At 40.3% G+C, this 23483-nt stretch overlaps 1 protein-coding gene across 5 annotated transcripts; it reads left to right on the top strand.

Moving 5' to 3' along the window:
* Positions 1–2897: 2897 nt before the first annotated feature.
* phrf1 (PHD and ring finger domains 1) lies at positions 2898–23054 on the top strand. Of its 5 annotated transcripts, none has more exons than XM_066701081.1 (18): positions 2898–2982; positions 6135–6252; positions 6689–6811; positions 7160–7356; positions 7921–8004; positions 8583–8704; positions 8815–8906; positions 9452–9633; positions 10143–10275; positions 10476–10606; positions 11182–11375; positions 11589–11714; positions 12645–12799; positions 12919–15621; positions 16145–16218; positions 19879–20142; positions 20306–20434; positions 20712–23054. In XM_066701081.1, the coding sequence occupies exons 2-18, from the start codon at positions 6159–6161 to the stop codon at positions 20865–20867; spliced, it is 4959 nt and encodes a 1652-aa protein (XP_066557178.1). In that variant the 5' UTR covers positions 2898–2982; positions 6135–6158; the 3' UTR covers positions 20868–23054. The 5 variants fall into 5 exon arrangements, with proteins under 5 accessions (XP_066557178.1, XP_066557177.1, XP_066557179.1 ...); XM_066701080.1 differs by having other exon boundaries at positions 11586–11714; XM_066701082.1 differs by having other exon boundaries at positions 6686–6811; positions 9452–9618; positions 11586–11714.
* The last annotated feature ends 429 nt before the right edge of the window (positions 23055–23483 follow it).

The raw sequence follows: 23483 nt of genomic DNA, 5'->3' as shown, positions 1-23483 counted from the left end.
TACTTATATCACAGCAAACTGATCTATGAAGAACAAATAAATACAAACAAAACTACACTTTTAATGAGATGCACACCTGTTTTGTACTAAAACATAAAAGATCATTCTCATTTCCCCCTTTTCCCCCTTTTAAGGAAACATCATCAACAGGCAAAATCAAAATAATGAAACTGCCATCTTAAACTTAAAAATGTGTCCTTCAAAGTATTCAAATCAAGTTTTTCCATTCTTGTGATTGGCCTTTTCTTTTTGAATTTAATGAAATGGGTCAGTCTCCCTCACGCCGTTTCCCGAGCTAAGATTCCTGTATTTCTCTTGGGAATATCTGGAATGATGTAATGTTCATGCTCCACAACAAGTGGGGGATGGGGTCGAAGTAAGAGGGGAGGGGGACTAACTGACAAATGATTATGATGTCTTATCCCTCAGCAAGGAAAATACAGTGTGTGTTTGTGTACCAAGAATTTGAATATTGTCTAACTAATATGTTTTGAGTGCTTCTCCGCCTAAGCACAGAGTACAAGCAAGTTCAAGGGGTTTCGGCACCTATTTAAATGTGTAGTGTACCTGTTGAAGTAATGTAAAGATTAATTTAACAACAGCAGGGTACATTATGAGACTAAAATACGCATTTAAGAAGTGTGTCAAATGGCCACAACATATGTTTAACCTTATCATTCCTGCATAGATGTAGGGTAGGTACAGTTGCAATTCAGGTTTGTCTGCATTTACTTCCCATACGTGTCCCAAATGGAATTTAGAGATTTATCTCACTACTTTATGCAACACTAACTGGAGGCTGCCACGTGTTCATAATGAAATGTTATAATGAAAGTAATATTACCCCCATCTCTTGCCCAATTCATCTTTTTTGATTACAGTGTCTCCAACAGGTAAAATGTAACAATTACATTCTCATCAGTAGTAACTAATTTTCATGTTTTCTCTTTTTAAATAAATGATAAATGACCACTAAGGCTTCTTATTTAATCTTCCCATCTTTTAAAAATACCCAATTCTAGGTATTTTTTCCTCTCTTGGGATCCATTCTATATCTTATTTTATCCATCTTTGGTCTGTTCTTCTTGTGATGTGTCCTGCCCATTGTCATTTTAATGTTTTCACTCTTTCAATAATGTCACATATATTTGTTTTCCCGACCTTTTCATACTTCTTCGTGTCATCAAAAGTTTCTGTAACATTTTTGTGTTTGGTGACCAGTTTCACAGCCATAAGTGAGCACTAGTAGTGTGCATTGATCAAATATTTTTCTCTTCAGGCAAATTTGTAGATTTCTTTTCAAGAATGTGCTGTTTCATCCAAATGCCCTCCATCCCATTTTCACTCTTTTTTATTTCTAACATAATATCTCTGCCTGCACTGATTTGAGGTAGACATACATTTTGACTTCTGCAAGTATACAATGATCTACTTCAATTTTCTTAGATTAATCAAAGCTGTTAAACATGACTTCCTCTCTCCAATTCACAATTAGGTCCAATTTCCTAATTGCAAATAAGAACCTGCCAATTTTTCAAAACAACATCACACATACAAACAGAAACATATATGTATCATACTCCCATGTGTATACAGTGGCTATAGGAAATATTCACCCCCCTTGGACCCTTTCACATGTTGTTGTGTTACAGCCTGCAAATTGTATGCATTTAAATTGTATTTTCTTTCATTTGATTTACACAACATACTCAACACTTTGAAGAGGCAAGATAATTTGTATTATGAAACAATAGTTCATGAAAAATATAAGAAACAGAAATATCTTGGTTAAAGAAGTATTCACCCCCCTGAGTCAATACTTTTTAGAACCACCATTGGTAGCAATTACAGATGTGAGTCGTAAGTCTCTACCAGATTTGCACATTTGGATTGTGCGATTTTCACCAGTTTTTCTTGGCAAAATTGTTCAAGCTCTGTAACTTGGATGGGGATCGTTGGTGGATAGAAATCTTTGACTGGTCTATGCTAGAACATTCACTTTCTTGTTTTTAAGCCCCTCCAGTGTTGCTTTGGCTGTGTGCTTGGGGTCATTGTCCTGCTGAAAAGTGAATCTCTGTCCCAGTCTTAGGTCTTTTGCAGTTTAAAGCAGGTTTTCCTCAAGGATTTGCATGTATTTAGCTCCATGCATTTTGACCTCTATCCTAACAAACTTCACAGTCCCTGCTGCTGCAAATCATCCCAATAATATGATTTGACCACCACCATCCTTCACACTTAGGATAGTGTTGCGTTGCATGTAGGCCAAAGAGTTCAGGTTTTGTTTCATTGGACCACACAAGTGGGATTTTACATTTTTTGCATATAGGCCAGATTTGTGGAGAACCTGAGCTATTGTTGACACATGGATAGTTTCTCTCAGCCAAGGAATACTGTAAGTCTATCAGGGTTGTCATTGCCTTCTTGGTGGCTTCTCTGACCGATGCCCTTCTTACCTGGCTGCTCAGGTGGTGAATACTTCTGTAAGTTTTAATTTCTAATTGATTTGTTCATTCACTTCCTAATTTTGTAGGTTGTGTAAATGGGACAAAAATCCCTTAAAAAGGCATCAGATTTTCAGGTTGTGAAAATGTCAAAGGGGTGGATACTTCTACATCCACTGCATATATGTGTGTATTGTCTGCACTAAGGGAATTGGACATCATTTTAAAATGAAAAAGAAAAGCTGCCAGTCAAGAGCAGCATCATTTAAATCTACATAACTATAGAAATTCTGCTCTCGTTTTCAAAGATACGTTAGAGTATCAAAAATCAACGTATTCACGTCTTACACGACATATTGAAACAGTTTGCAGTAGATATTGTTGTGCGTAACACACAAATAAACGCAGCTGTGCCTTTAAGAGTGTCACCGTGATTCGGGCCCGCTAGGCCGTTTCCGCCGCTGTCCGCAGCCGGCAGTGTCACTCAAGGCACAGACCGTGGACTTCAAAACAACCGAAATAAACCTCTCAGCCGCTGCGGGTAGGTCTCAAAGACAGTGTGCAATGCAACGGAAAGCAACCTGGACGCATATTGAATAGGTGTTGAATTGCGTGGAAGTGAACGGTTGCACATGTTCCCTAGTGTGTTTGGTAATACTGGTTAAATTTAGCCTCCCATTAGTGTGTCCTAACAGGGCGCACAGTTAAAGGCCGTGTGAGACGCCGAGGAGAAAGCATGGCTCCGCTCGTCTTTTCATTATGTTCCTTGATACTTTCTCGTCATATAAGCATGTCGTTACGGGTTTCTCTTGACCGTGAATCTGTTTAAAGACACCGGAAACAATACTGCGCGTTTCCAAACGAGCGCAACCACAACAAAGCGCAACAACAACTTTGGGTTGGCGAAGACGAGCAGGGTTTTGTGTAAGCCTTAAAGTCTTATATTCAGATCATGCAAGTGCTTTTCAACGCGTTGGGTTCAGACGTGAATTCAGTACTCGACCCGCGTACCACAAATGTGCGAATCTGTAGCCTATAATATAATTATTACCATCCAACAAGTTCCAAACTATCATGTTTCATTATTGCCTCTGCTGTGTTATTTATTTAATGAAATGCAAATGGTTGTCGTTGATATTAAACACTGACACGACGGTGCGCCTGTTTGTTGTGTGGCGTGGTGTCCCTGTGCTGTAGCGCGCATTGTTCGTGCCAGAGCAGACGGAGGTGGTTTTTGTGTGTTGCTGAAATGAAGAGAAAATAAAGAAAAGACAGCCACATTATTCATTATCATTATTATTATTTACGAAAGCGAAAGATATTAACAAGTGCGGTATTGTATCACATCCATCATTGCACTGCTTTGTATATGACCGGCTGCAGTGTTACTCCGGCAGCGGTTCAGGCGAATTAGCGCAAAGTATTGAGTGCAAGGTGATGGTGCCGCGGTGCTGATCTGGAAACACCTGTCAATAAAAGCGCTGAAACATCTCCGAGGCAAATAACAACGGTGCGCTGAAGCGTGAACCGAGAAAGCTCTGTGCCCGTATTGAAATGATTGAAATGATAGAAACGCAACGACAGCCCTGCCCAGTGAAAACTTTGGAGTTGAAACCACGCCTTTACCTTTTCTATTGTATGCGTGTTTGTGTCTACAGTTTATACGAAGTCAGGTGTACAACATGTTTTATTGTCTTCTGAAAGGGAGAGCTTTAGCAGCATAATACAAATATAATATAGGCCTACTACTGCTTAGTAATGATAATGTTAACCCTCTATGGGATTAATAATGAAATAGTAGTTTTTAAAAATGAATGACTATTTATTTTAGATGTGTTTGAGCCTAAAAACAACTTTCTTATTTTGTTTTGGAACTTTGACCTTAATTTTGGCTGAGCGTCATTTATAAATGACTTTGGCCCATTAGGGGTAACATTTTCCTGTAATTAATGCAAGTCAAAATGCATTTCAATGCCTTTAAAGTAATACAATAACACATTAAATGTTCTGTACAAAGTTGTATTGACTTTGTGCTGGCTGGCAGGCACACATATTAACAAGATAGCTGATGTAATGCCCGTGAGAAGATGGGAGCAAATAAAAGCTAACCTCCACTTCAATGACAACACTCTGGACCTCAGCACTGAAGACCCATGCAGGGATTCACTGTTCAAGCTGAGGCCTCTTCTCAACTTTGCACTTGAGACAATGAACAACATTGCAATGGATGAACATCTCTGTGTAGATGAGCAAATAATTTATTACAAAGGAAAAAGCCATCTGAAACTGTACAATCCAAGCAAGCCTCATAAGTGGGGTTACAAGATGTACATGCTTTGTGACTCAGAGGGCATTGCATGCAACTTTGAGTTTGAAATGGATAATATACTACCAGTTTCTTTCACCTCATGGACATGCTCTGCATAAATGCATGCCTACTGCACTGCAGAGACCACCAATCATTGCACAGTGGAAGTTGGGTAGGCCCTTTTTTGGGTTGCTTAGGTTGTACAGATTCAGACGGCTCTTTCCTCTGTAAGGAATGGTTTGCTCATCTGCACAGAGATGTTAATCTTTAGGAATGCTGTTCATTGTCTCACAAGCAAAGTTGAGAATCCCTGCATGGGTCTTCAGTGCTGAAGTCCAGAGTGTTGTCATTGAAGTGGAGCTTAGCTTTTATTTGCTTCTATCTTCTCATGGGCATTAAATCAGCTATATTGTCAATATGCATCAGCACATGTGCGTTGCTGGAACTCCATAGATGGACATTTGAAAACAGTCCCAATAAACTGCTCCATATCTCCTTCTCAGAGCAGTTGTGTACTACACACACATCCAGACTTTAAGGTTAATTGTTTAGACTGTTTAATAAACCGTGCATGAAGTATTACAAATTAATGTCTCATTGGTGCCTGTGCTTTGGACAATGTATGAGTCACAGTGGAATCCATGGAACATATTGAGAGATATGTGGCATCTATGTAGTGGAAATGGAGCTACTATCAAAAGATTCTGCATCTAACATGAGGGAAATGGATGCTATATGGGATGAGATAGCATTGTTTTTCTTGTACCTCATCTATATATCTATTTGAAATTGGGAAGTTCTTATTGGTGAGGTCAGAACCTTCCCATCTCAGATCTTCTTGATGGAACAATAATATGTATAAGATATGAATACAGCCAAATCAAAGGTTACTGTGCCATTTATTATTTGCAGAGTTCTAGGGGGTCCACTAGGGATTTGTGTAAAAATACAAACTGCAGCGTTTGTAAAGAAGGCCTGATCAGACAGAGGAAAGAAAAACTCTGCAGAAACAAATGCTCAGAAGCTGCTTTTAAATTTGTGTAATTTAAAGAAGCATATGTAATGTACTATAGAAAAAGCATCTGCACATCTTGTGTTTAATCAATAACCAGAGCCAAGGTATATGTCAGTTGTGGCTGAATTCTGTACTTCTATGATGTAATTATAATAATAATTAAATATCGATGTAATAAAGTTTTGTTTCCCCACAATGCAACCTAATAGATTGCAATTGTGTTGAACAGTCTTGGCTATGAAAATGTATGTCACTTAAAATTGTTGAAAAAATATATTCTACATTTTAGGACCTTGCAGAATGATTTCATTAGGAGAAACAGCCTGGGCCAAATGGAAAGTAAACTGTTTTTTGTATGTGTTTTTGACAGTGGGTGGCCTTCTGATGGTTAGCCATGGACGACGAAGACAGCCAGGATGAGCTGATCAACAGGAACGCATCACTCGGAAAAGGCAAAAGACAGAGTTTGTCTGTGCTCAGTGATGAAGGTACCTACGGTTTGAAAGTTGCATTGTGGAATGTATGGATTATCAAATAGTAATAGGCTAATTCTGGTTTATATGAAATAGTTTCTTTAGTTGTCCTTTATGCCATGCGACACATCCATTGTTCAGCCTGTCTGTCACACCCTGAAGAAGAGCTCAAGATTGAAAAGCTTGTGAACGATCCCTGAAATCAAATGTTTTTGTATTTTTTGTGTCCGTGAAAGTCTAATCTGTCATATAAAATAGCCTCTCGGCCCTGCTTCCCATACAAAGCAGCCGTCGCTTTTACAGCATTTTGAAATGTCGTCATGTTCTGATAAGTCCTACTTCAACGTTACAGTGGACGTAATGCTGCTGTGTATTGGGCACCATGCCAGTGGATATGATCCTATTGTGTATTGGTGATGAATTGTGTTCTCTCCCACCCTGCTACCAGAAGAGTACAGCGATGAAGAGGGAGAGGAATCTGAGGAAGAAGAGACGGACAGTGAGGAGGAGGAGGGGGAGGAAGAGGATGATGACGGAGAAATCATTGACGAAGAGGAGGAAGACGATAGTGATGGTAAGAAACCTGCACTGTTGGGTTCCGTATCCCTAATCATGCAATATTATGCAATTTCTCTTTGACATGTAAAACCAGCATTTACATCTCATTATTAAATGTTTTAGGAACAGCTTCTTTATCAGCTACAAAAGATAGAACCTTGAATATAATAAGGAATGTTCTCGTCCATTGTGGTTGCAAATCTTGCTCACAAACCCCGTTTTCCCTTGGTTATTTGATGTATTGTGATGACTACTTTTGCTGATCATCTACTCTGATAGACTATAGCCCACAGTATTAGCAGTGTTGCGAGTGTGTGTTTGCTAGCCGTGCGTCTCACTGCTGTTGTGTGGTGCTCCCATCCAGAGGCCGAAGACGACGATGCTGAGAAGCAGTTGGGAGGGACTCCTGGCGGGGCCGCCTCCAGCATGTTGGACCTCAGCTCAGATGAGGATTCGGAGAAATGCCCTATCTGTCTCAACACCTTCCAAGAGCAGGCTGTGGGAACTCCAGAGAACTGTGAACACTTTTTCTGTCTGGACTGCATCTTAGAGTGGTCCAATGTAAGCTCGTTCACCAATTAGAGAAACATACCACATCTTCATCACCTTTCACACGAGTAAATGGCTAGAATGCATACTGGGAAATATTCTGATAGTTATTTCCCCCATTCATTGAAGTACATATTTTTGTATAGCTACCTACATATGGGGGAAAAATACTTGATTTAATTAGCTTTCAGGTGGTTATTAAGGCCACATGTTATTTTGCTTTTCTGATGCATGGTTTAGTTTACAGGAATCTCCATAAAATAATTTACTGTGAATAGAAAGAGTTGACTAAAGAGGTTTAAATTCTATGTAAGCATTGACACCGTTCTTTTAAGCAAAAGACAATCGAAGAATGTCAAAAAGTGCTCTGTGGACCCAGTTAAAGTATCATGGGGATTCTCAACACAAACTGTATCATTTGAGGGGTCAAGCCTGGAAAGCATGGACCTTCCAGCAAGAACTTTGGCCACAAATGAGTTTGTTTTCTGCTGTGTTTTGAAAAATGTCAGTTGCATTATCTTCGGTAATATTGTTTTAACGAGGCTGCCACTATTGATTGGTATGCTGTTTCTTTAGAATGCAAATTCCTGCCCTGTGGATCGCAAAGAGTACAACAACATCTGCCTAAGGTCTTGTTATGGAGGGACAATCCAAAAAAAGGTAGAGACCTATTTTTTATTTTATTTTGCTTGGTGTTTCTTTCAGTTCTTGTTGGCTTTTGATTGTCTGATATTTAGTATATTTTTTTAACTGATTAATACAGATGTTTTTTGGGGGTATTTATAAAAATATATTTATTGTTTACTTTCAAATCCACTGTGGTGGTATACAGAGCCAAAATGATGGCAATTGTGTCCATGTCCAAATATTTATGGACCTAATTGTATATACCTGTGTGTGTGTGTATATATATATATATATATATATATATTTAACCTAAAACAATGGTTTAGTTCATATGTCCTCTATTGCAGATGAAGGAGACATTGCAGAAAAGAAACTGCAATATTATAAGCTGAGAAAATTAATTACGAGATCATATCTTTTGGGCCAAATATTTTAAAAGCCTTTCCTATTATTATTATCATTGTTATTTTTAGTTTTACCAGAAGGCAGGGGTTATGGGAAGCTTAAAATACTGAGGCATGAAACAGTCTAAGATGATGAACTTAGTCTGTCAGTGTGTTTTGCGATGACTGTGTTTGGTCCTGACGGGCGAATCATGTATTTCTCTAAAGATCTCCGTACAGAAGCCCAATAAGAACAAGGAGGAGGAGGTGGAGGACCAGACCAACTGCGAGGTGTGTGGCAGGAGTGACCGAGAAGACCGGCTGCTCCTGTGTGACGGCTGTGACGCAGGGTAAGGACCTGAGTCATTCTGGGAGCTTAACGGTTTAGCTCCAGACTGTGAACAGCTCTGCCATATCTGAAGACCAGTTCAAATGGATGACCTTATCTTTGTTGGGTCAGGTACCATATGGAATGCCTCAACCCTCCATTGGACGCCGTTCCTGTTGAAGAGTGGTTTTGCCCCGAGTGCGTGGCAAATCAACCTGCTCGAGGTACATCGTTGTATTGCCACATTCGGCCCTACATTACCTGGAGCCAGTGCATGGTAGCACTGCAGTGAGAGTGGTTTTCCAGATGGATTGCAAAATTGCTGATCGACATGCTGTGCTGAATGTAGAAGTATTGTGCAGATTCTTATTTTCTGTGGCCAGTTAATATGCAGTTCTGCAGAATGCTTTGTAAAGACTCTGGCCTGGTATTTACTGGCCTGTTTAAAGTTCACATGAAACCCTCCACTTAACCATAGCACTTGTCATTTATGTATTTGATAAAGGCTTGACAGGTTTCCTTCAGTAAACTGTTTTAATACAAAAGTATTGTTCATGTATTTGAGCACATTATTGTATAATAACGATTCAGTTTCTTATTAAGATAAGGGACCAATAGGCCTGTTTTTTCATTATTTGCTGCTTATATTCTGACTGTCTTTTACATCATGCCTTCATTATTGCAAGAGTCGTCATGACATTTGAAACTTGGTCAGAGCCCAAGTCTGCGAGTGCTGGTTTGTCATTGCATGTGTGTGTCTTCCTCTCAGCGGCCTCGGCGGAGGAGGTGAGCGAGGAGGAGGTGGCGGCACTGATGGCCGACGCGGTGCCCACAACCAGCCGCCTGCGCAACACCACTGGGCCAACCCGCGCCATCGCCCGCACGCAGCAGAGTGAGAGAGTCCGCGCCAATGTCAATCGGAACCGCATCACACAGGCACGCACCATACAGGTATCGAGGCCCCATGAGGCCTTGAGCTGCAGTTTCAGATAAGGGGGTGATGAGAGAGTCCGGTATTGACCGATTGTATTCTGGGATTTTAAAAAGTGTTGTGATACGTGAGTGGTGGGGAATCCGGGAGCTACAGTATTGGGAGGGGGTAGTCGTTTTTAAATTGCCCATAGTTAAAATCTGGACACCCTGAAAATCAGATGATGTCCATCCATTGCCGAGCTAAGCCCTGAATGGATGGATGGATGGATGGATGGATGGATTGATTGATTTAATGAATGAATGAATGAATGAATTAGTACATAGGTATGATTGCGTTTGTGGACATTGGTGTGCATGCATATATACCTTGTTGCCATCTGACTTCAAAGAATGTGGTCAGTCATTAACAGATCTGCATTGTTGTCTCTCCTTTTCCACTTAATTACATGGAAGGTATACAGACTGTCTGATTAGATTACAAGAGAATAATATTCACTCAAATTGTGTTGTCATGTGTTTGGTTTCAGCACGTACCCAGGTACTTGATGGAGTCCTCCTTGCTTGATGAAACGATTAACTCGGTAGTTGCAGGCCTGAGTACAGCAGTGTACATTCGGCCCCTAACACCTCGGACAGGAACCACTAGGAGACGGCGCATAGGTAAGCAAGGCCTGGCACTGCTGAAAACCCTGGATACATACTGTGCCCTCATACAGTGCACTCAATGTGACAGTGTTTTTATCTTTTCTTCATTCTATGCTAATAGCAGTGGTAGATCTCTTGTTTTCAGGGTTCACTTTTGTGGAAAAAGTCTAGCTAGAGGTTTCAGTTATTGTTTTCCTCCTCTGTGTCATCAACAGTAAGGCGAAGGAGAACAAAGAGTAAGAAGCCACGATCAAAAACCTCTGCTGGAGCAAAGTCTACAAGCACTGGGAAGGGGACTAGAAGACGCAAGCGCCGGTTTAAGAAGAGAAGATCAATGAAGAAACTAGTAAGAACAGGGGAGGGGGAGGAAACTAAAAACACTATCAACTATCAGAAAACTTCTATTTTTTGGGAACTGTACAACACTTTTTACCAAGTGCCTGATTATTGTAAAAACTTTGTATTTTGTAACTATCACAGTTTTCACAATAAGTCATATAAAATTAGTCTATTAAAGTAATTTATGTTCTGCATATTTAGAACATTAGTTTGGTTAAAAAAAAAAAAAGCAAAATATGGGAGTTCAGTCCTTGTAAATATAACTTTCAATATTTTTTAATGACTTGTTATTAAATTAAAGTTAGTAAATTAATTATCCTATCGGTGGAAATGCAGGTTTTCACGTTGGGCTTAGAAAACACTAACTTGGTTTTAAACATACATTATATATACACACACTGCTTTTATGGGCTTTTTAAATTCTACAAAAGGACCTGTGCTGCCAAGAGTATTCCTCTGAGTTTATTGTCGGCAAAAATGTTTTTGTTTGCTCGCGTCACTATGAGTCTAATTTACACACAGCCTTACACTAAAGTATAACTATGCACGACCCATATTCAAAATCTGTCTTTGGATTCTCAGCAGGTGAAAAAAGACCCAACGTCTCGTTCCCGTATTGCTAAGAACCTGGGAATTGGCAAGCCAGTCCGCGGCGTCTCCATACCGTCTGTGTATCGGCCTGTGGACCCTAGCCTGGGCAGCATGAGAGCAGATATCGGAGCTGCTTCTCTTTCAGTCTATGGAGATCCTTTTGACTTGGACCCCTTTGATGACGGGTACTTCTCTGTTTCTTTGATCTGTAATCGGAATGAATTTGCAAAGAGGGAAGCTCAGCATTAGCCTGGAAGAAACCCATCACAATTATATTGGCCAGATGTAACAAATAAGGGCCCGTGGTCTTCATTTTAGAGCTGTAAAAGGTAACTTTAATTTGTTGCTGGTAACCTGCAGGTTCTGAGGTTTGATTCTGTGCTTCTTTTGCTCAGTAGGAATGACAACACCGAGCGGTCTTCAAGCCCGATGTCCCTGGTTGAAGTTAAGAGAAAAGGACTCTCTCGGTCCGCTCTCCGATCCCACCAGCCCGTAGCAAGACCCATCTCAGTGGGGCTTCCCAGGTGATTCCAAGTGTCTGTTTCCTGTGTTGCACAATACAGAGAGAATGTCTGTGATTCACGTCCCTCAGAAGCGATGGGGACCTCTGCACTTTCTGTAGACAATGAGTTCCAGTAAATTCCTTTCTCAGCTACTTTTAAATACAGTTAAAGTAGACGCATTCCTTGCCAAACCAGTACAGTTTCTCAATCGAGTAGAAAGACTCATACCCCTAGCCTTTGTAACCTTACAGTGATAAACATGTACATAAGTGGACGTTTAACGTTCATGCTCTGTGTACAGCAGTGGTCTTCAACCTTGGTCCTGTAGAGCCCCAATCCACTTACTAAATTTCTAAACGCATGGGAGTTATTAAAGGATTTCTTGAGAGGCTGAAGGTATTCTGACGATTGCTCCAATATTTTCTATTATTATTATTATTATTATTATTATTATTATTTTTATTTCTTGGCAGATGCCCTTATCCAGGGCGACTTACAGCATAAGTGCAAAAATACAGAGAAGTACAAGGCATCAATCATTACAAATTCAACTTAGCTAAAACATAGCAATTCAAAATAATACATTTTACAAATTCCAATTACAATTTACACAAGTACAGTAATAGACTTCCTACATCCTGGACGGTGAAAGCTAAGTGCTGTCAAGATGTAGGGTTACAGACGAGGGCTACGGGAAAGGGAGCAAGGAGGAAAACAATCAAGAACGCGAGGAGCATAATAAGCTGAAGTGCTATCTAGCAGGGATAGAGGACTAATATTATAAATATTCTAAATTACTGAATTTACCAAACCACTTGCTTAATTTTTTCGAATTAAATACTTTCAGTTGTTTATAAATTGGTGGATAGGGGCCCTTGAGGACCAGGGTTGGAGACCACTGGTGTACAGGTAAACAGTCCATTGGCTGATATCAAGTGATTTGAATTACAGGCGGGGCTTCAGTATTCCTGAGGCTGAGGTTATTGCTGAGGCAGCACCTGTTCCAGACCTGCTGGGCAGCATCCTCTCAGGACAGAGCATCTTAATGATGGACAGTGCTGACGTTGTCATCAACAGAGATGGGTCTTTGAAAGCTATTAAACCAGGTATTGAGTACATTGTTTTCTGTGTATCCTAAAATCTGTTTAAATTATTGCTCTGGAATAATATGCATGATATTGTGATGTGCAGCTGAGGTTATCACTTCTTCTTTGTCTGTTTGCAGTTGCCATATCATCCAAGACGAGCGTTTCTAGTGACTGTAATACACACTCGGCTACAGAGATTCATGCCGGGACTTCATCTTGCCCCCACACAAGTGCCTTTATCTTGAATGGAGACTTTGAATCATCATCACCATCATCATCATCATCTTCATCTTCCCACACTGTTACTGCAAGACTCCCTTCACTCAACCCTTTGGGCCCAACTGTCTCCCACTCTTCGCCAGTAACTCTAAAGTCATCCAATCAGGTGCCATTATCTCTTGATGTGCGACCAACCACGTCTGGAGCCACTACAGTCAGGCCCCATCTCTCTGTGCTCCCTAGACCTAACGCACTAGCCAGCCTTGCAGGCAATAGCAGCAAAATTAGTGGCAGTACTGCATCCGTACCACATGTGCAGTTTTCAAAGAAGCGCACAGACAGCAACTCTGATTCACGCTTCAAAAGTGCCACAGCACCAGTTAAAAAGGCCCCTCCAAAACCAGTGTGGGTTGATGTGTCTGAACTCCCTAGGATACCAAAGATCAAAAGAGAGAACCCTTCTAACTCTTGTTCAAGTGACAGCAGAAACAGTGGAATACCAGATTCTTGCATGAATAGCCTAACAGGTAATGGGGGCAGGCAGCAGTCCAAAGATCATGGGACATTAAGAAGTGAGCAGAGTGGTGAAAGGCAGAGGCACTGCCATGGTGGCTCCTCTTCCACCTCTGGCTCCTCCATCACCTCGCCGACCGGTCCCAGTCCCTCAACTGTAAGCTTTCGCATAAGTGCCAGTGGAAATTCGTGGCATGCTAGGAGGCTTGCTCATGGTGGGGCTTTCAGTAACCCTTTAAAGTCCACTGATGACAAATCCTGGCAGAAATATGCTAAAGTCAAACAGACTTTGTCTTCACAGTCAAAGAAGAAGGAGGAACCCATAAAAAGTGAAATATACGATCCTTTCGATCCCACCGGCTCCGATTCAAGTTCTTCTGAAAGCCCCTCAGATATATTTCAGTCCACAAACGTGGGCTCGGAAAGTGAATCCATGAGCCACTGTGTCCAGGATGCAGCGCGCAAAGAGCAAGAATCGCAGTCTTCTAGCTGGGATTGTTTTGAAGAGGATATAAAAGATGTTGGACACCACATTAATGTTGAAAAGCCGCTGCATTGTACTCAGGAAAAAGATGTAGAGGGAGGATCCAGTTTAGATGAACAGAAGGAATTAATTTGTACCAAGGACTTATTAGCTCATGGGGATAGTTTACAGAATACATGTAAAACTGAGAGCACAGTCGGTGAGCCTTTGTCTTCTGAAGAACAGGGCACTTCTACTAGTAAGAGAATTGATCTGTCAGAGAATGAATTGAACACACTACCTCAGAAGAATGCCTGTTCAAGATCCAGCTCAACATCCAGCTCTCACAGCGAGAAGAAAATTAAAGTGGAAAAAAAATTGGAGCCCAAAGAAAGAACACAGAGGTCAGACTCTACATCAGGGTCAGGCTCCCGTTCTGCTACTGACAAGAAAGTGAGCTCTGCGGCGGGGGGGCGGAGGACTTCTGATGAGCATGGCCGGTCCAGCAGTTCAGAAGCCGCGAGGATGAAGGCGGCCAGAATTAAAAGCAGGGAGAAGAAGCCACCACGTTCCAGATCGAGAGAGAGGAAGAGGTCTCGATCCCGTTCACGCAGCTCCTCGTCTGAGCTGTCTGAGCGATGGAAGAGGAAGAAAAGGCGGTCCAGATCGAAAGACAGGGGGCGGTCTCACTCCAGCAGCTTAGAAAGAGCCAAAAAGAAGAAACTGAAGAAGGAAAGAAGTCACGAAAGACATGAAAGCAAAGGCAGCATGCAGAGACCGAAGGACAAGAAGCATAGGCATTCTCGGTCTAGGTCCAGATCCAGAGAGAGGAGGAAAGACCGATCAAGGTCACGATCAACATCGGGGTCAAAAGAGGTGGGCAACAGGTGGGGATCCAAAGAAAGAAGGAGACCAGGATCGAGATCCGGATCCAGAGAAAAGAAAAACGAAGTTCATGGACAAACGTCCCAGTCTGTAGAAAAGAAAGGTGCAAAAGACTCTAAGAAACCAATAAAGCTTTCTATAGCATCTTTCAAAGACCATCAACAAGCAAAGGAAAAGTCTCCTCCAGTAGTGTCTGTGAAGGAGGAGCCTGGGAGTACAAACGCAGGCACCGAACCCGGCCTTAAAAACGGGAGGAAAAAAAATGATGAGAAGATTACAGAGAGCAAAATGGATATCATTTTGGAGGCCAAGATTAAAACTGAGCCTACTTGGTTAGAAGAATCTTCATGTGAGGACCAGGTCTTGGTCACTGTAAAAGAGGAGGCTGTTTCTGCCATAGCCACTGTTGGGGAAAAACACTGTGAGTCTAAGCTAGCTGGTGCTTCTCCTGGGAATCCTCCCGGGGACGCTTTCCAGGAAACAGAATCTATTCTCAAAGTGGAAGACTCTGATGAAGAGATCAATGTAGACTACATTCTGGACAGCTTAGACTTAATAAAGAGTGAAGAACCAGAACCGACAAAGGTCAGTGAGAGTGCAGGGGATCTTAACAAATCTGTAAAGCAGGAAGATGCTCCAGTCAAACAGGAGGCCGAACCCTTTGCCGCCGTGACTGTCACCTCCAAATCCAAGGCCCCTGTGAAGAGAGTGACCTGGAAACTGCAGGAAGCAGATTTACCTTCATCAGGAAAGACTGGAGGTAAGTTGAATAAATCGTTAGGTGCTTTAATTCATATGAACCCCCCACAGATAGAAAGAATAAACATGTTTGCTCTTTAAAGATAACGCCACCAGATTTTACTGTGAAAGCTTTTGAAAAATCTTGCTGTCCTCTGACTGTCGTGACCTGTTCTTCCATTTGCGTCATCCATAATGGATGACCTAAAAATAATAAAATAAAAAATAAAAAAATATATTATTTCACAATCACATTTGACAATAATACAATATTGTGTATTACCCTGAGGCGGTGTGAGGCGAAATTGGTGGTATGAAGAGAGTTAGCGAGGAACTACTGCAGGGTACAGTTAAGAATTAGACTATTGCAATCACTTAATTTTGCCACAGTACGTGGTCTGATCTCAAACAGGAGCTGTCTCAAAATGCCTTCCTTCAAAAAGATTTCAAAGTATTCTGGGAAGCAATCATAAGCTGTGAGATTTTGTCAATTATTTTCACTATGTTCATACACAATGTTTTTTTTTTGTTCCCCTCTCTTTTAGACGTTTCTTCATATAAACTGCAGCAAAGTAGCAAGGATGGATCCTGGAAGCCGAGGGATCCCATCCAAAATCAGGTGCAGTTAAATGAACCTCCTCCAACAAATTATATGATTCCTCAGCCTATGTTCCCTGATGTAGGTCCATATCAGGTTGGTGCCTGCATACTGAGTCTCATCTTAAAACTTCACAGACGAAGACACTTCATTTCATTCGTAAATGGTCGTGTTGGCTGAGATGGTCTTGTTTGCTTGTGTGCTGCTTTTCTTTCCATTTTTTTTTATTTTAAATCTGTCCATCTTCAGAAAACCTCACATGCATCACTGCTTCTCTCTGTGCTGTGCAATTGTACTCTAATACACATGGTGGCAGCAGATCTTTTCCTTCTTGAGCTGGAGTTACTTGAGGACAATGGGGGAGCATGTGACCAAAAGTGAAATATACCAGGCTCTGTGTTACTGAGGTTAGCAAGAGTAAATGAAAGTAAAAGTCAAGAAATTGAAAATACGAACTGGAAGAAGCATGACTTCAGACAATAAAAGTGCCTTGACTGTATTACTTAAATTCCCCAGACTAATGAAATCTGTGTGTTTTGATTGTGTTAAAACCAGTTCTTTCCACTTGCGGAATGATTAGTTATTTATATACTTATTTAAGTGTGATATTGCATTCCAGAAACACATAATATGTTTCAGATGACTGGACTGCAAACTTTTTGTATGTTTGATTATCTAAATTTCTCCACACCATTTAATTACTTAGTTTGGATATCTTCTTTTTATGATTTTTTGTTGTTTTCCCCTTGTTTTATTTTACAGTGTTATAATAATGAGGCTTGTTAAATCCTACAAATCAGTATTGTAAATAATGTTTTTTTGTCAGGGTTATAACTAATTCAGTGTTTATAAGTGACAAGAGTGTATAGTCCATAGTCACCTCCATATGAATGCATATTTCCCACAAAAAATCCCCCCAACCCCCCCCCCCCCCAAATCAGACACTAGTGTCTTTGCCAGTGACCTTTAGATTAAATTAAACTTCTTTGTTCGTCTTAATGCTCATCAGTATTTTTGTAACACCGCTGAGACTGATTGGCAGTAAGGGAATATCATTGCTTTACTGAGGCCACCTCTTGTTACAATGTTACTGATGATTTGTAATTTGTTATTATAATTGTTTGAGCTGAGTGAAACACTTTGAATTCCTATTCGCACAAATTGTGAAGGTGTATGTGGATAATTTATATTGGCTTTAACTACAGTAATCTTCTGAAAGTGCCGTGGCCCATCTTCCTGGAAAACAAAACGATAAACAAAGATCGTAAAACAAAACTCAAGTAAAGGGTGTGTCAGCCAAAATGTACTCCGCAAATTTCTTGCAGCAGCCCGGTTTTAAAATCTTCTGTTCTTGGTGGACCGCTTCTGTCTTGTGGGTGACTTCCACCTGTAGGACACTCCCCCCACCCCAGCCAAGACAGCATTCATTTTTAAGCTAGTACAGTGCTGTGAAAATGTATTTGCCCTCTTCCTGATTTCCTCAATTTTTGCATATTTGTCACACTGAATGCTTTCAGATCTCCATACAAAATGTAATATAAGACTAAGAGAACCCAAGTAAATACAAAATTCAGTTTTTAAATGATAATTTTATTTATTTAAGGAAAATAATTATGCAACACCACCTGTCCCTGTGTGAAAAAGTAAATGCCCCCCTGAACTTAATCAACCCATTAATCAAATTTAAATTATCATTGAATTCAATTAGAGCAGACACACCCAGGCTTGATTACTGCCAGCCATGTTGAGTCTAAACATGACTTATATAGGACCTTACCATCAATGTGAAGTCAGCTACAAGGTCTCAACAAGCAACACATTAAACCGTGATCAAAAGAAATTCTGGAAGAGATGAGGAAAAATAAGTTGTTGAGATGTATCAGTCTGGAAAGGATTACAAAGCCATTTCCAAGGCTCTGGGACTCCAGTGAACCACAGTGAGAGCCGCCATTATCATCAAATGAAGAAAACTTTGAACAGTGGTGAATCTTCCCAGGAGTGGCCAGCCTACCAAAATTCCTCCCAAGATTGCAGCAACGACTCACCCAGGAAGTCACAAAAGCACCCAGGACAACATCTAAAGAACTGCAGGACTCTCTAGTCTCAACTAAGGTCAGTGTTCAGGGTTCAACAATAAGAAAGTCACTGGGCAAAAATGGAATTAATGGGAGAATTGCAAGGCACAAACCACTGCTGACTAAGAGAATCATTAGGGCTCGTCTCACAATTGCAAAAAAAGCACATAGATGACCCCCAAGCCTTTTGGGATAATTTTCTGTGGACAGACGAGTCAAAAGTAGAACTTTTTGGAAGACACAAGTCCCGTTATGTCTGGTGTAAAGCAAACGCAGCATTTTGGAAGAACATCATACCAACAGTCACACATGGTGGCAGTAGTGTGATGGTGTGGGGATGCTTTGCTGCCTCAGGGCCTGGAAACTTGCCATCATAGAAGGAACCATGAATTCTGCTCTCTACCAGAAAATTCTGAAGGAGAATGTCCAGTCATCAGTCCGTGATCTGAAGCTGAAGTGGGTTATGTAACAAGACAATGATGCAAAACACAAGTCCACCTCAAAATGGCTCAACAGAAACAAATTGGGTTTTGGAGTGGCCTAGTCAAAGTCCTGACTTGAACCCATTGAGATGCTGTGGCAGGACCTTAAACGAGCAGTTCATGCTCGAAATCCCTCCAGTGTCACTGAATTAAAGCAATTCTGCAAAGAGGAGTAGACCAAAATCTCTACACAGTGATGTGAAAGACTGATCTCCAATTATAGGAAGCATTTGGTTGCAGTTGTTGATGCTAAAGGTAGCGCAAGCAGTTATTAAGTTCAGGGGGGCAATTACTTTTTCAGACAGGGCCAGTTGGTGTTGGATAAATTTTTTCCTTAAACAAATCAAATTATCATTTAAAAACTGAATTTTGTGTTTACTTGGGTTCTCTTAGTCTTATTACATTTTGTATGGAGATCTGAAACCATTCAGTGTGACATATACAAAAATTTAGGAAATCAGGAAGAGGTCAAGTACTTTTTCACGGCACTGTATATAAGTGTGGCAGAATGAGACAGTATAAAGTCAATAAGAATATTGTTAATATTTTTACTATGAATTACTAGTACTATAATTACTATAAAGCAGTGGTTCTTAACCTTTTTGTATGTCTGCACCCCCTGTAGTGATCGGTGGTAATCCCTCCCCTCTTTATTTCGCAGTTGTCAAAGGGAGGGGGTGCCGCCAAAGCTGACAAGTTTGTAATAAATAAATAAATAAATATGAGCATTGTCTCACACTCCCTGAGAGTGCATCTCGAACCCCCTGAGCACCACCGGTTTAAGTATCCATGCTATAAATAAAATAATTGTGCTTGAAACCAATACCAATGCTGTCAAAAACTATGGCCCAGATGGCTAAACTGCAGGCTAGTGTCCTGAGTAATTCACTTGGAGTGAAGTGAGTATTTTGCCCAGTTGGCTAAAAGGGAAAATAAAGAGCTATATATCACAAGGGCTGTAAATGTGATTCCCACACTCTCCTGCAGCCATCCTCACCTTCACATTTCCAGTACAACAGCCATTAATGTCTTTGCATTCTCATTGTGTTATTGTACACAGAGTCTATTAGGGATGCAGCTTACTTTTTTCTTTCTGTATTTCATTTAACTCTACCCATCTACAGGACTTCTCTCAATCTGCACCGCTGGTCGCTCTAGTCGGTGTGGGGTCTCCCTCTTACGGGCCAGTGAGTGAGCCCACTGCCCAGTATATACTGCAGGGGAACCTGGCCACTGCAGTGGCCACAGCAGGCAGCCAGAACTTTCCTCCAGGGTCAGAACCGAAGACCGCCGTGCCAGACCTGAGACCACAAACCCAAGCTGCTGGGCAGGAGGACCTGAAGATTTCTGATGGCATTCATGATGTGGACAGGTTGCAAAACGATAAAGTAAGATTAGCTTAAGGTTACATTTACTGAGGTTTTAAGTCCGCTTGTCACATATCTTCCATTGCCAATAGTGTGTTCCTTCAGCAGACATGATCATGCATCTCAATGTGCCTTATTGGAAACGAATTGCAACAAAGCAGTAATGAATAATCTTTCTTTGTAGTACATGATGAAACTTCATATGCAAGAAAGAGCAGTTGAAGAAGTGAAATTGGCTATTAAGCCTTTTTACCAGAAGAGAGAGATCACCAAGGAGGAGTATAAAGACATTCTAAGGAAAGCTGTTCAGAAGGTAAATATTTTTGATGTACCATAGTGAACACCTTAATAATCCTTTCAAATGTGTTTTTTTTACTTTAACCAGCTGAAATCAGATCAGGGGTAATCATATCCATAGAGTAGGAGATTATCTTTATTTTCAAAAAGGCAAAAAAACAAAACAAAAAATACTTTGGAGAATACTTTGTTTGCAAGCCTGTATGGAATTTGTTTTTAGAAAAGTTTTGTTTTACTCAGCATTTTTTTACCTCACCCAGTTGAGCAAAGAAAACTGCAATTTGTATCCACAGGTTTGTCACAGCAAGAGTGGGGAGATCAACCCGGTCAAAGTGGCTAACCTGGTCAGGGCGTACGTTGACAAGTACAAGCATGCCAGGAAACACAAAAGTGAGCCAGAGGGATCGAATAAGGAAGCTGTGAGGACCAAAGATCTTGCAAAGTCCTGAAGACCATGAATTTCAATCAGTGGGGAAAGTAGAGCTACCATCTGTCAAAAATCCTTTCTTTTTTATAGTAATGTACAACTTGTAGCAACACAAGTGTTTTGGACAGCTGTGTTCCAGTATGTCATTTTTTAATTGTTTCTAGAATCCTTTACTGAGAATGAACAATGGGGAGGAATGCATTTGAATGTTTTTCCGTTTGTTTTTTGGGGTTGTGTTCTTGTTTTTTTTAACAGGTGCTAATTTAAGATTCACATAATTTTGAAAATCAGTGCTTTTGTAAACTGCTTGAGTCTGCATCCTATTCCACATGTTTGATCCCTCCCACAAAGGCCTGCCTGCCTGCCTGCCTGCCTGCCTGCATCGCAGCAGCATCTCACTGCTTGGTTGAACAGCTGTCCCATCATGTCAGTAGCTCACTCTTTTGACCCCTTTTAGTTTGCGTGAACTGGTCATTGCGTTGATAAAAATGTACATTTAAGCACACTTCATTGCATCTGCATCCAAAGTGGTATGAATCATTTCATTTAAGCTGATATTCAGGAGAAGAAATCACAAAAATTAACACTTTTAAAAGTTGTAGGATTCAACTAAATAACTAGATCCCACTATCTTAATTTGGGCAACCTTCACTCGCAAATTCAGGTCTGTCCCCTGTTGCTCTTACACTTTTTATATTGCCTTGTTTTGGTGTTTTTTCTGTGGTTGTTTCATGTCCTGTCAACCAGCATTTCAAGATTCAATCACCATTCATTTCTCTTAAATGTAATGCCTTTCTTGAACCACCAAATGTGATCAGTTTCCTTCTTCTTGCAATAGGTGAAACCCCTTCTATCTGGTTCACTGGGGAATTAGCTTTGAAAGTGCTATACTATGAGGTCCAGGATCAAGAAAGGAAGTTCATGTCTAACCTTATATTGAAAGTAATATAGTAATGTAATCCAATATAGAAAAAGACCCCAGTTAAATGCATTGGGTAGGTAGTGACCATATTTATTTGGTCTTAATTAGTAGGAGGTTTTGAGTTGGGTTCCAATTTCTCTACAGTTTTTCAAAGGAATGCAACAAAACAAGCGGGAGAAGGTGGTCAAAAGTGACCAAATAGTTGCTTTTTCACTTCAGAACATCAGAATTAATAAAAGGGGAATGCTTTGAAAACTGCATTTCCAAAAATGTTGGTTTAATGGACAATTGTCAAATTAAGTTACTAATTTGACCAAATGAAAACGATATTGGTCCTAATTCCCTTTTACAATACGATTAATTTTCTCATACATTTAGTATTATGTAGAACTTTCAAAACTGAAAACCATTCTGTAAACTATCTTAAAACTCATTGCATAAAATACACCTGTTGATTCTGACGAGATACATGATGTATATGGTGTTTTCACTTCTTTTTCTTCGTACTAAAATAGTAGACGTGATTTTGGGGACTTTAGCAGAAGCAGAATCATTGGGTCCCCGATTACTTTCCTTTATTTAACACTCAAAGCTGTTCAGATCAGACAGAGGCCTTTATATCAATAAGATATAGGGTTCAAATCCAAAATAATCTATTTCATCCTTAAGGACACAACACAACTTCCAAAAGCTTTTTTTCTTGATTAGTCCACTAAATTGCAGTTTTAGCAGCATTAACCTATGGAAACAGAAACGTGAAACTGAAAGACATTTTGAATACTTTCGAGAGATTAAGAGGAATTTGGATTTCCGTATCACAGGCCTGCTATGTGCCGCATTTGTTTCAGTTGTGGACTTTCTTTGCAGATGTGTCATGGATTGATTTTTGTTTTGTTTTGTTTGTTTGCTTTGTTATTACTTGAAAATCATTCACCTTGGAAATGGGGGTCACAGGCTGTAATTTGAATTGTGCTTCTCTGAATACCTTGATTTTATCGATAATCGTATTAACCATATCGACTATATCCTTATTTAATGTCTGTTTAATTGAAGTTCCTTTCCTGGATTTTGGTCTGTAAATAATGTCCTGGGAGGTTGTGAGTGGCCCCAGTTGTTTCCTTATTGGATGACAAACAGTATCTGGTTGTCAAGAATACATGTACAAAGCCCAGAGAGTTCAGGAATTACTGAGAATACGTTCATGTGTTAAGTTGCCCTCATGTGCTTATTTTGTCCACTATGTTGTGAACTGTGTTGAGGCAGAATTAAAATGTTCAGAATAAGTGATCAAGGTAGAGTGGGTGTTTTGCTCTGAATGTTTTCTTTTTTCTCTGCTTAGTATTTCAAATAAAAGAAGCATGCTTGTTTAAACACAAATGAGCACATCAATGCCCAATTTGGAGGGGGGATGGGAGCAAATTTGTGTTAATTCTCTAGTCTTCTATTTTTTTTAACCCCCCCCCCCCATTTATTTTGAGATCTCACTGCTCATGAAATGCATAATAGAAATGTGAAAAACTGAACAAAACAAAAAAGTGGTTTGCAAATTCATTTTTACCCCCTCTACTGTAAAGTTTTTTTTTTCTCTCAAAAACATCTACAGAGAAAAATGTTTTTTTTTTTGGTATTATGTTGAAGAAACAATTGTGTTCATTATCGGTTGAGCCCTGCCCAGCTGGGGATTGCAAAACTATGATGATCCAGGGATGAATAATG

Source organism: Amia ocellicauda, chromosome 4, assembly GCF_036373705.1.
Source record: "Amia ocellicauda isolate fAmiCal2 chromosome 4, fAmiCal2.hap1, whole genome shotgun sequence".
In the NCBI taxonomy this organism is placed as follows: Eukaryota; Metazoa; Chordata; class Actinopteri; order Amiiformes; family Amiidae; genus Amia; species Amia ocellicauda.
Note: the sequence above shows the minus strand (reverse complement) of the source record. Positions and strands in the feature narration are given on the sequence as shown.

Bases quoted from the DNA above. Each gene is read 5' to 3' on its own strand.
- phrf1 (XM_066701077.1), top strand. From the start codon at position 6,159: ATGGACGACGAAGACAGCCAGGATGAGCTGATCAACAGGAACGCATCA. The intron at 7,357-7,920 runs GTAAGCTCGTTC...CTGTTTCTTTAG, and splicing joins GCATCTTAGAGTGGTCCAAT to AATGCAAATTCCTGCCCTGT. The intron at 15,622-16,144 runs GTAAGTTGAATA...CCTCTCTTTTAG, and splicing joins TTCATCAGGAAAGACTGGAG to ACGTTTCTTCATATAAACTG.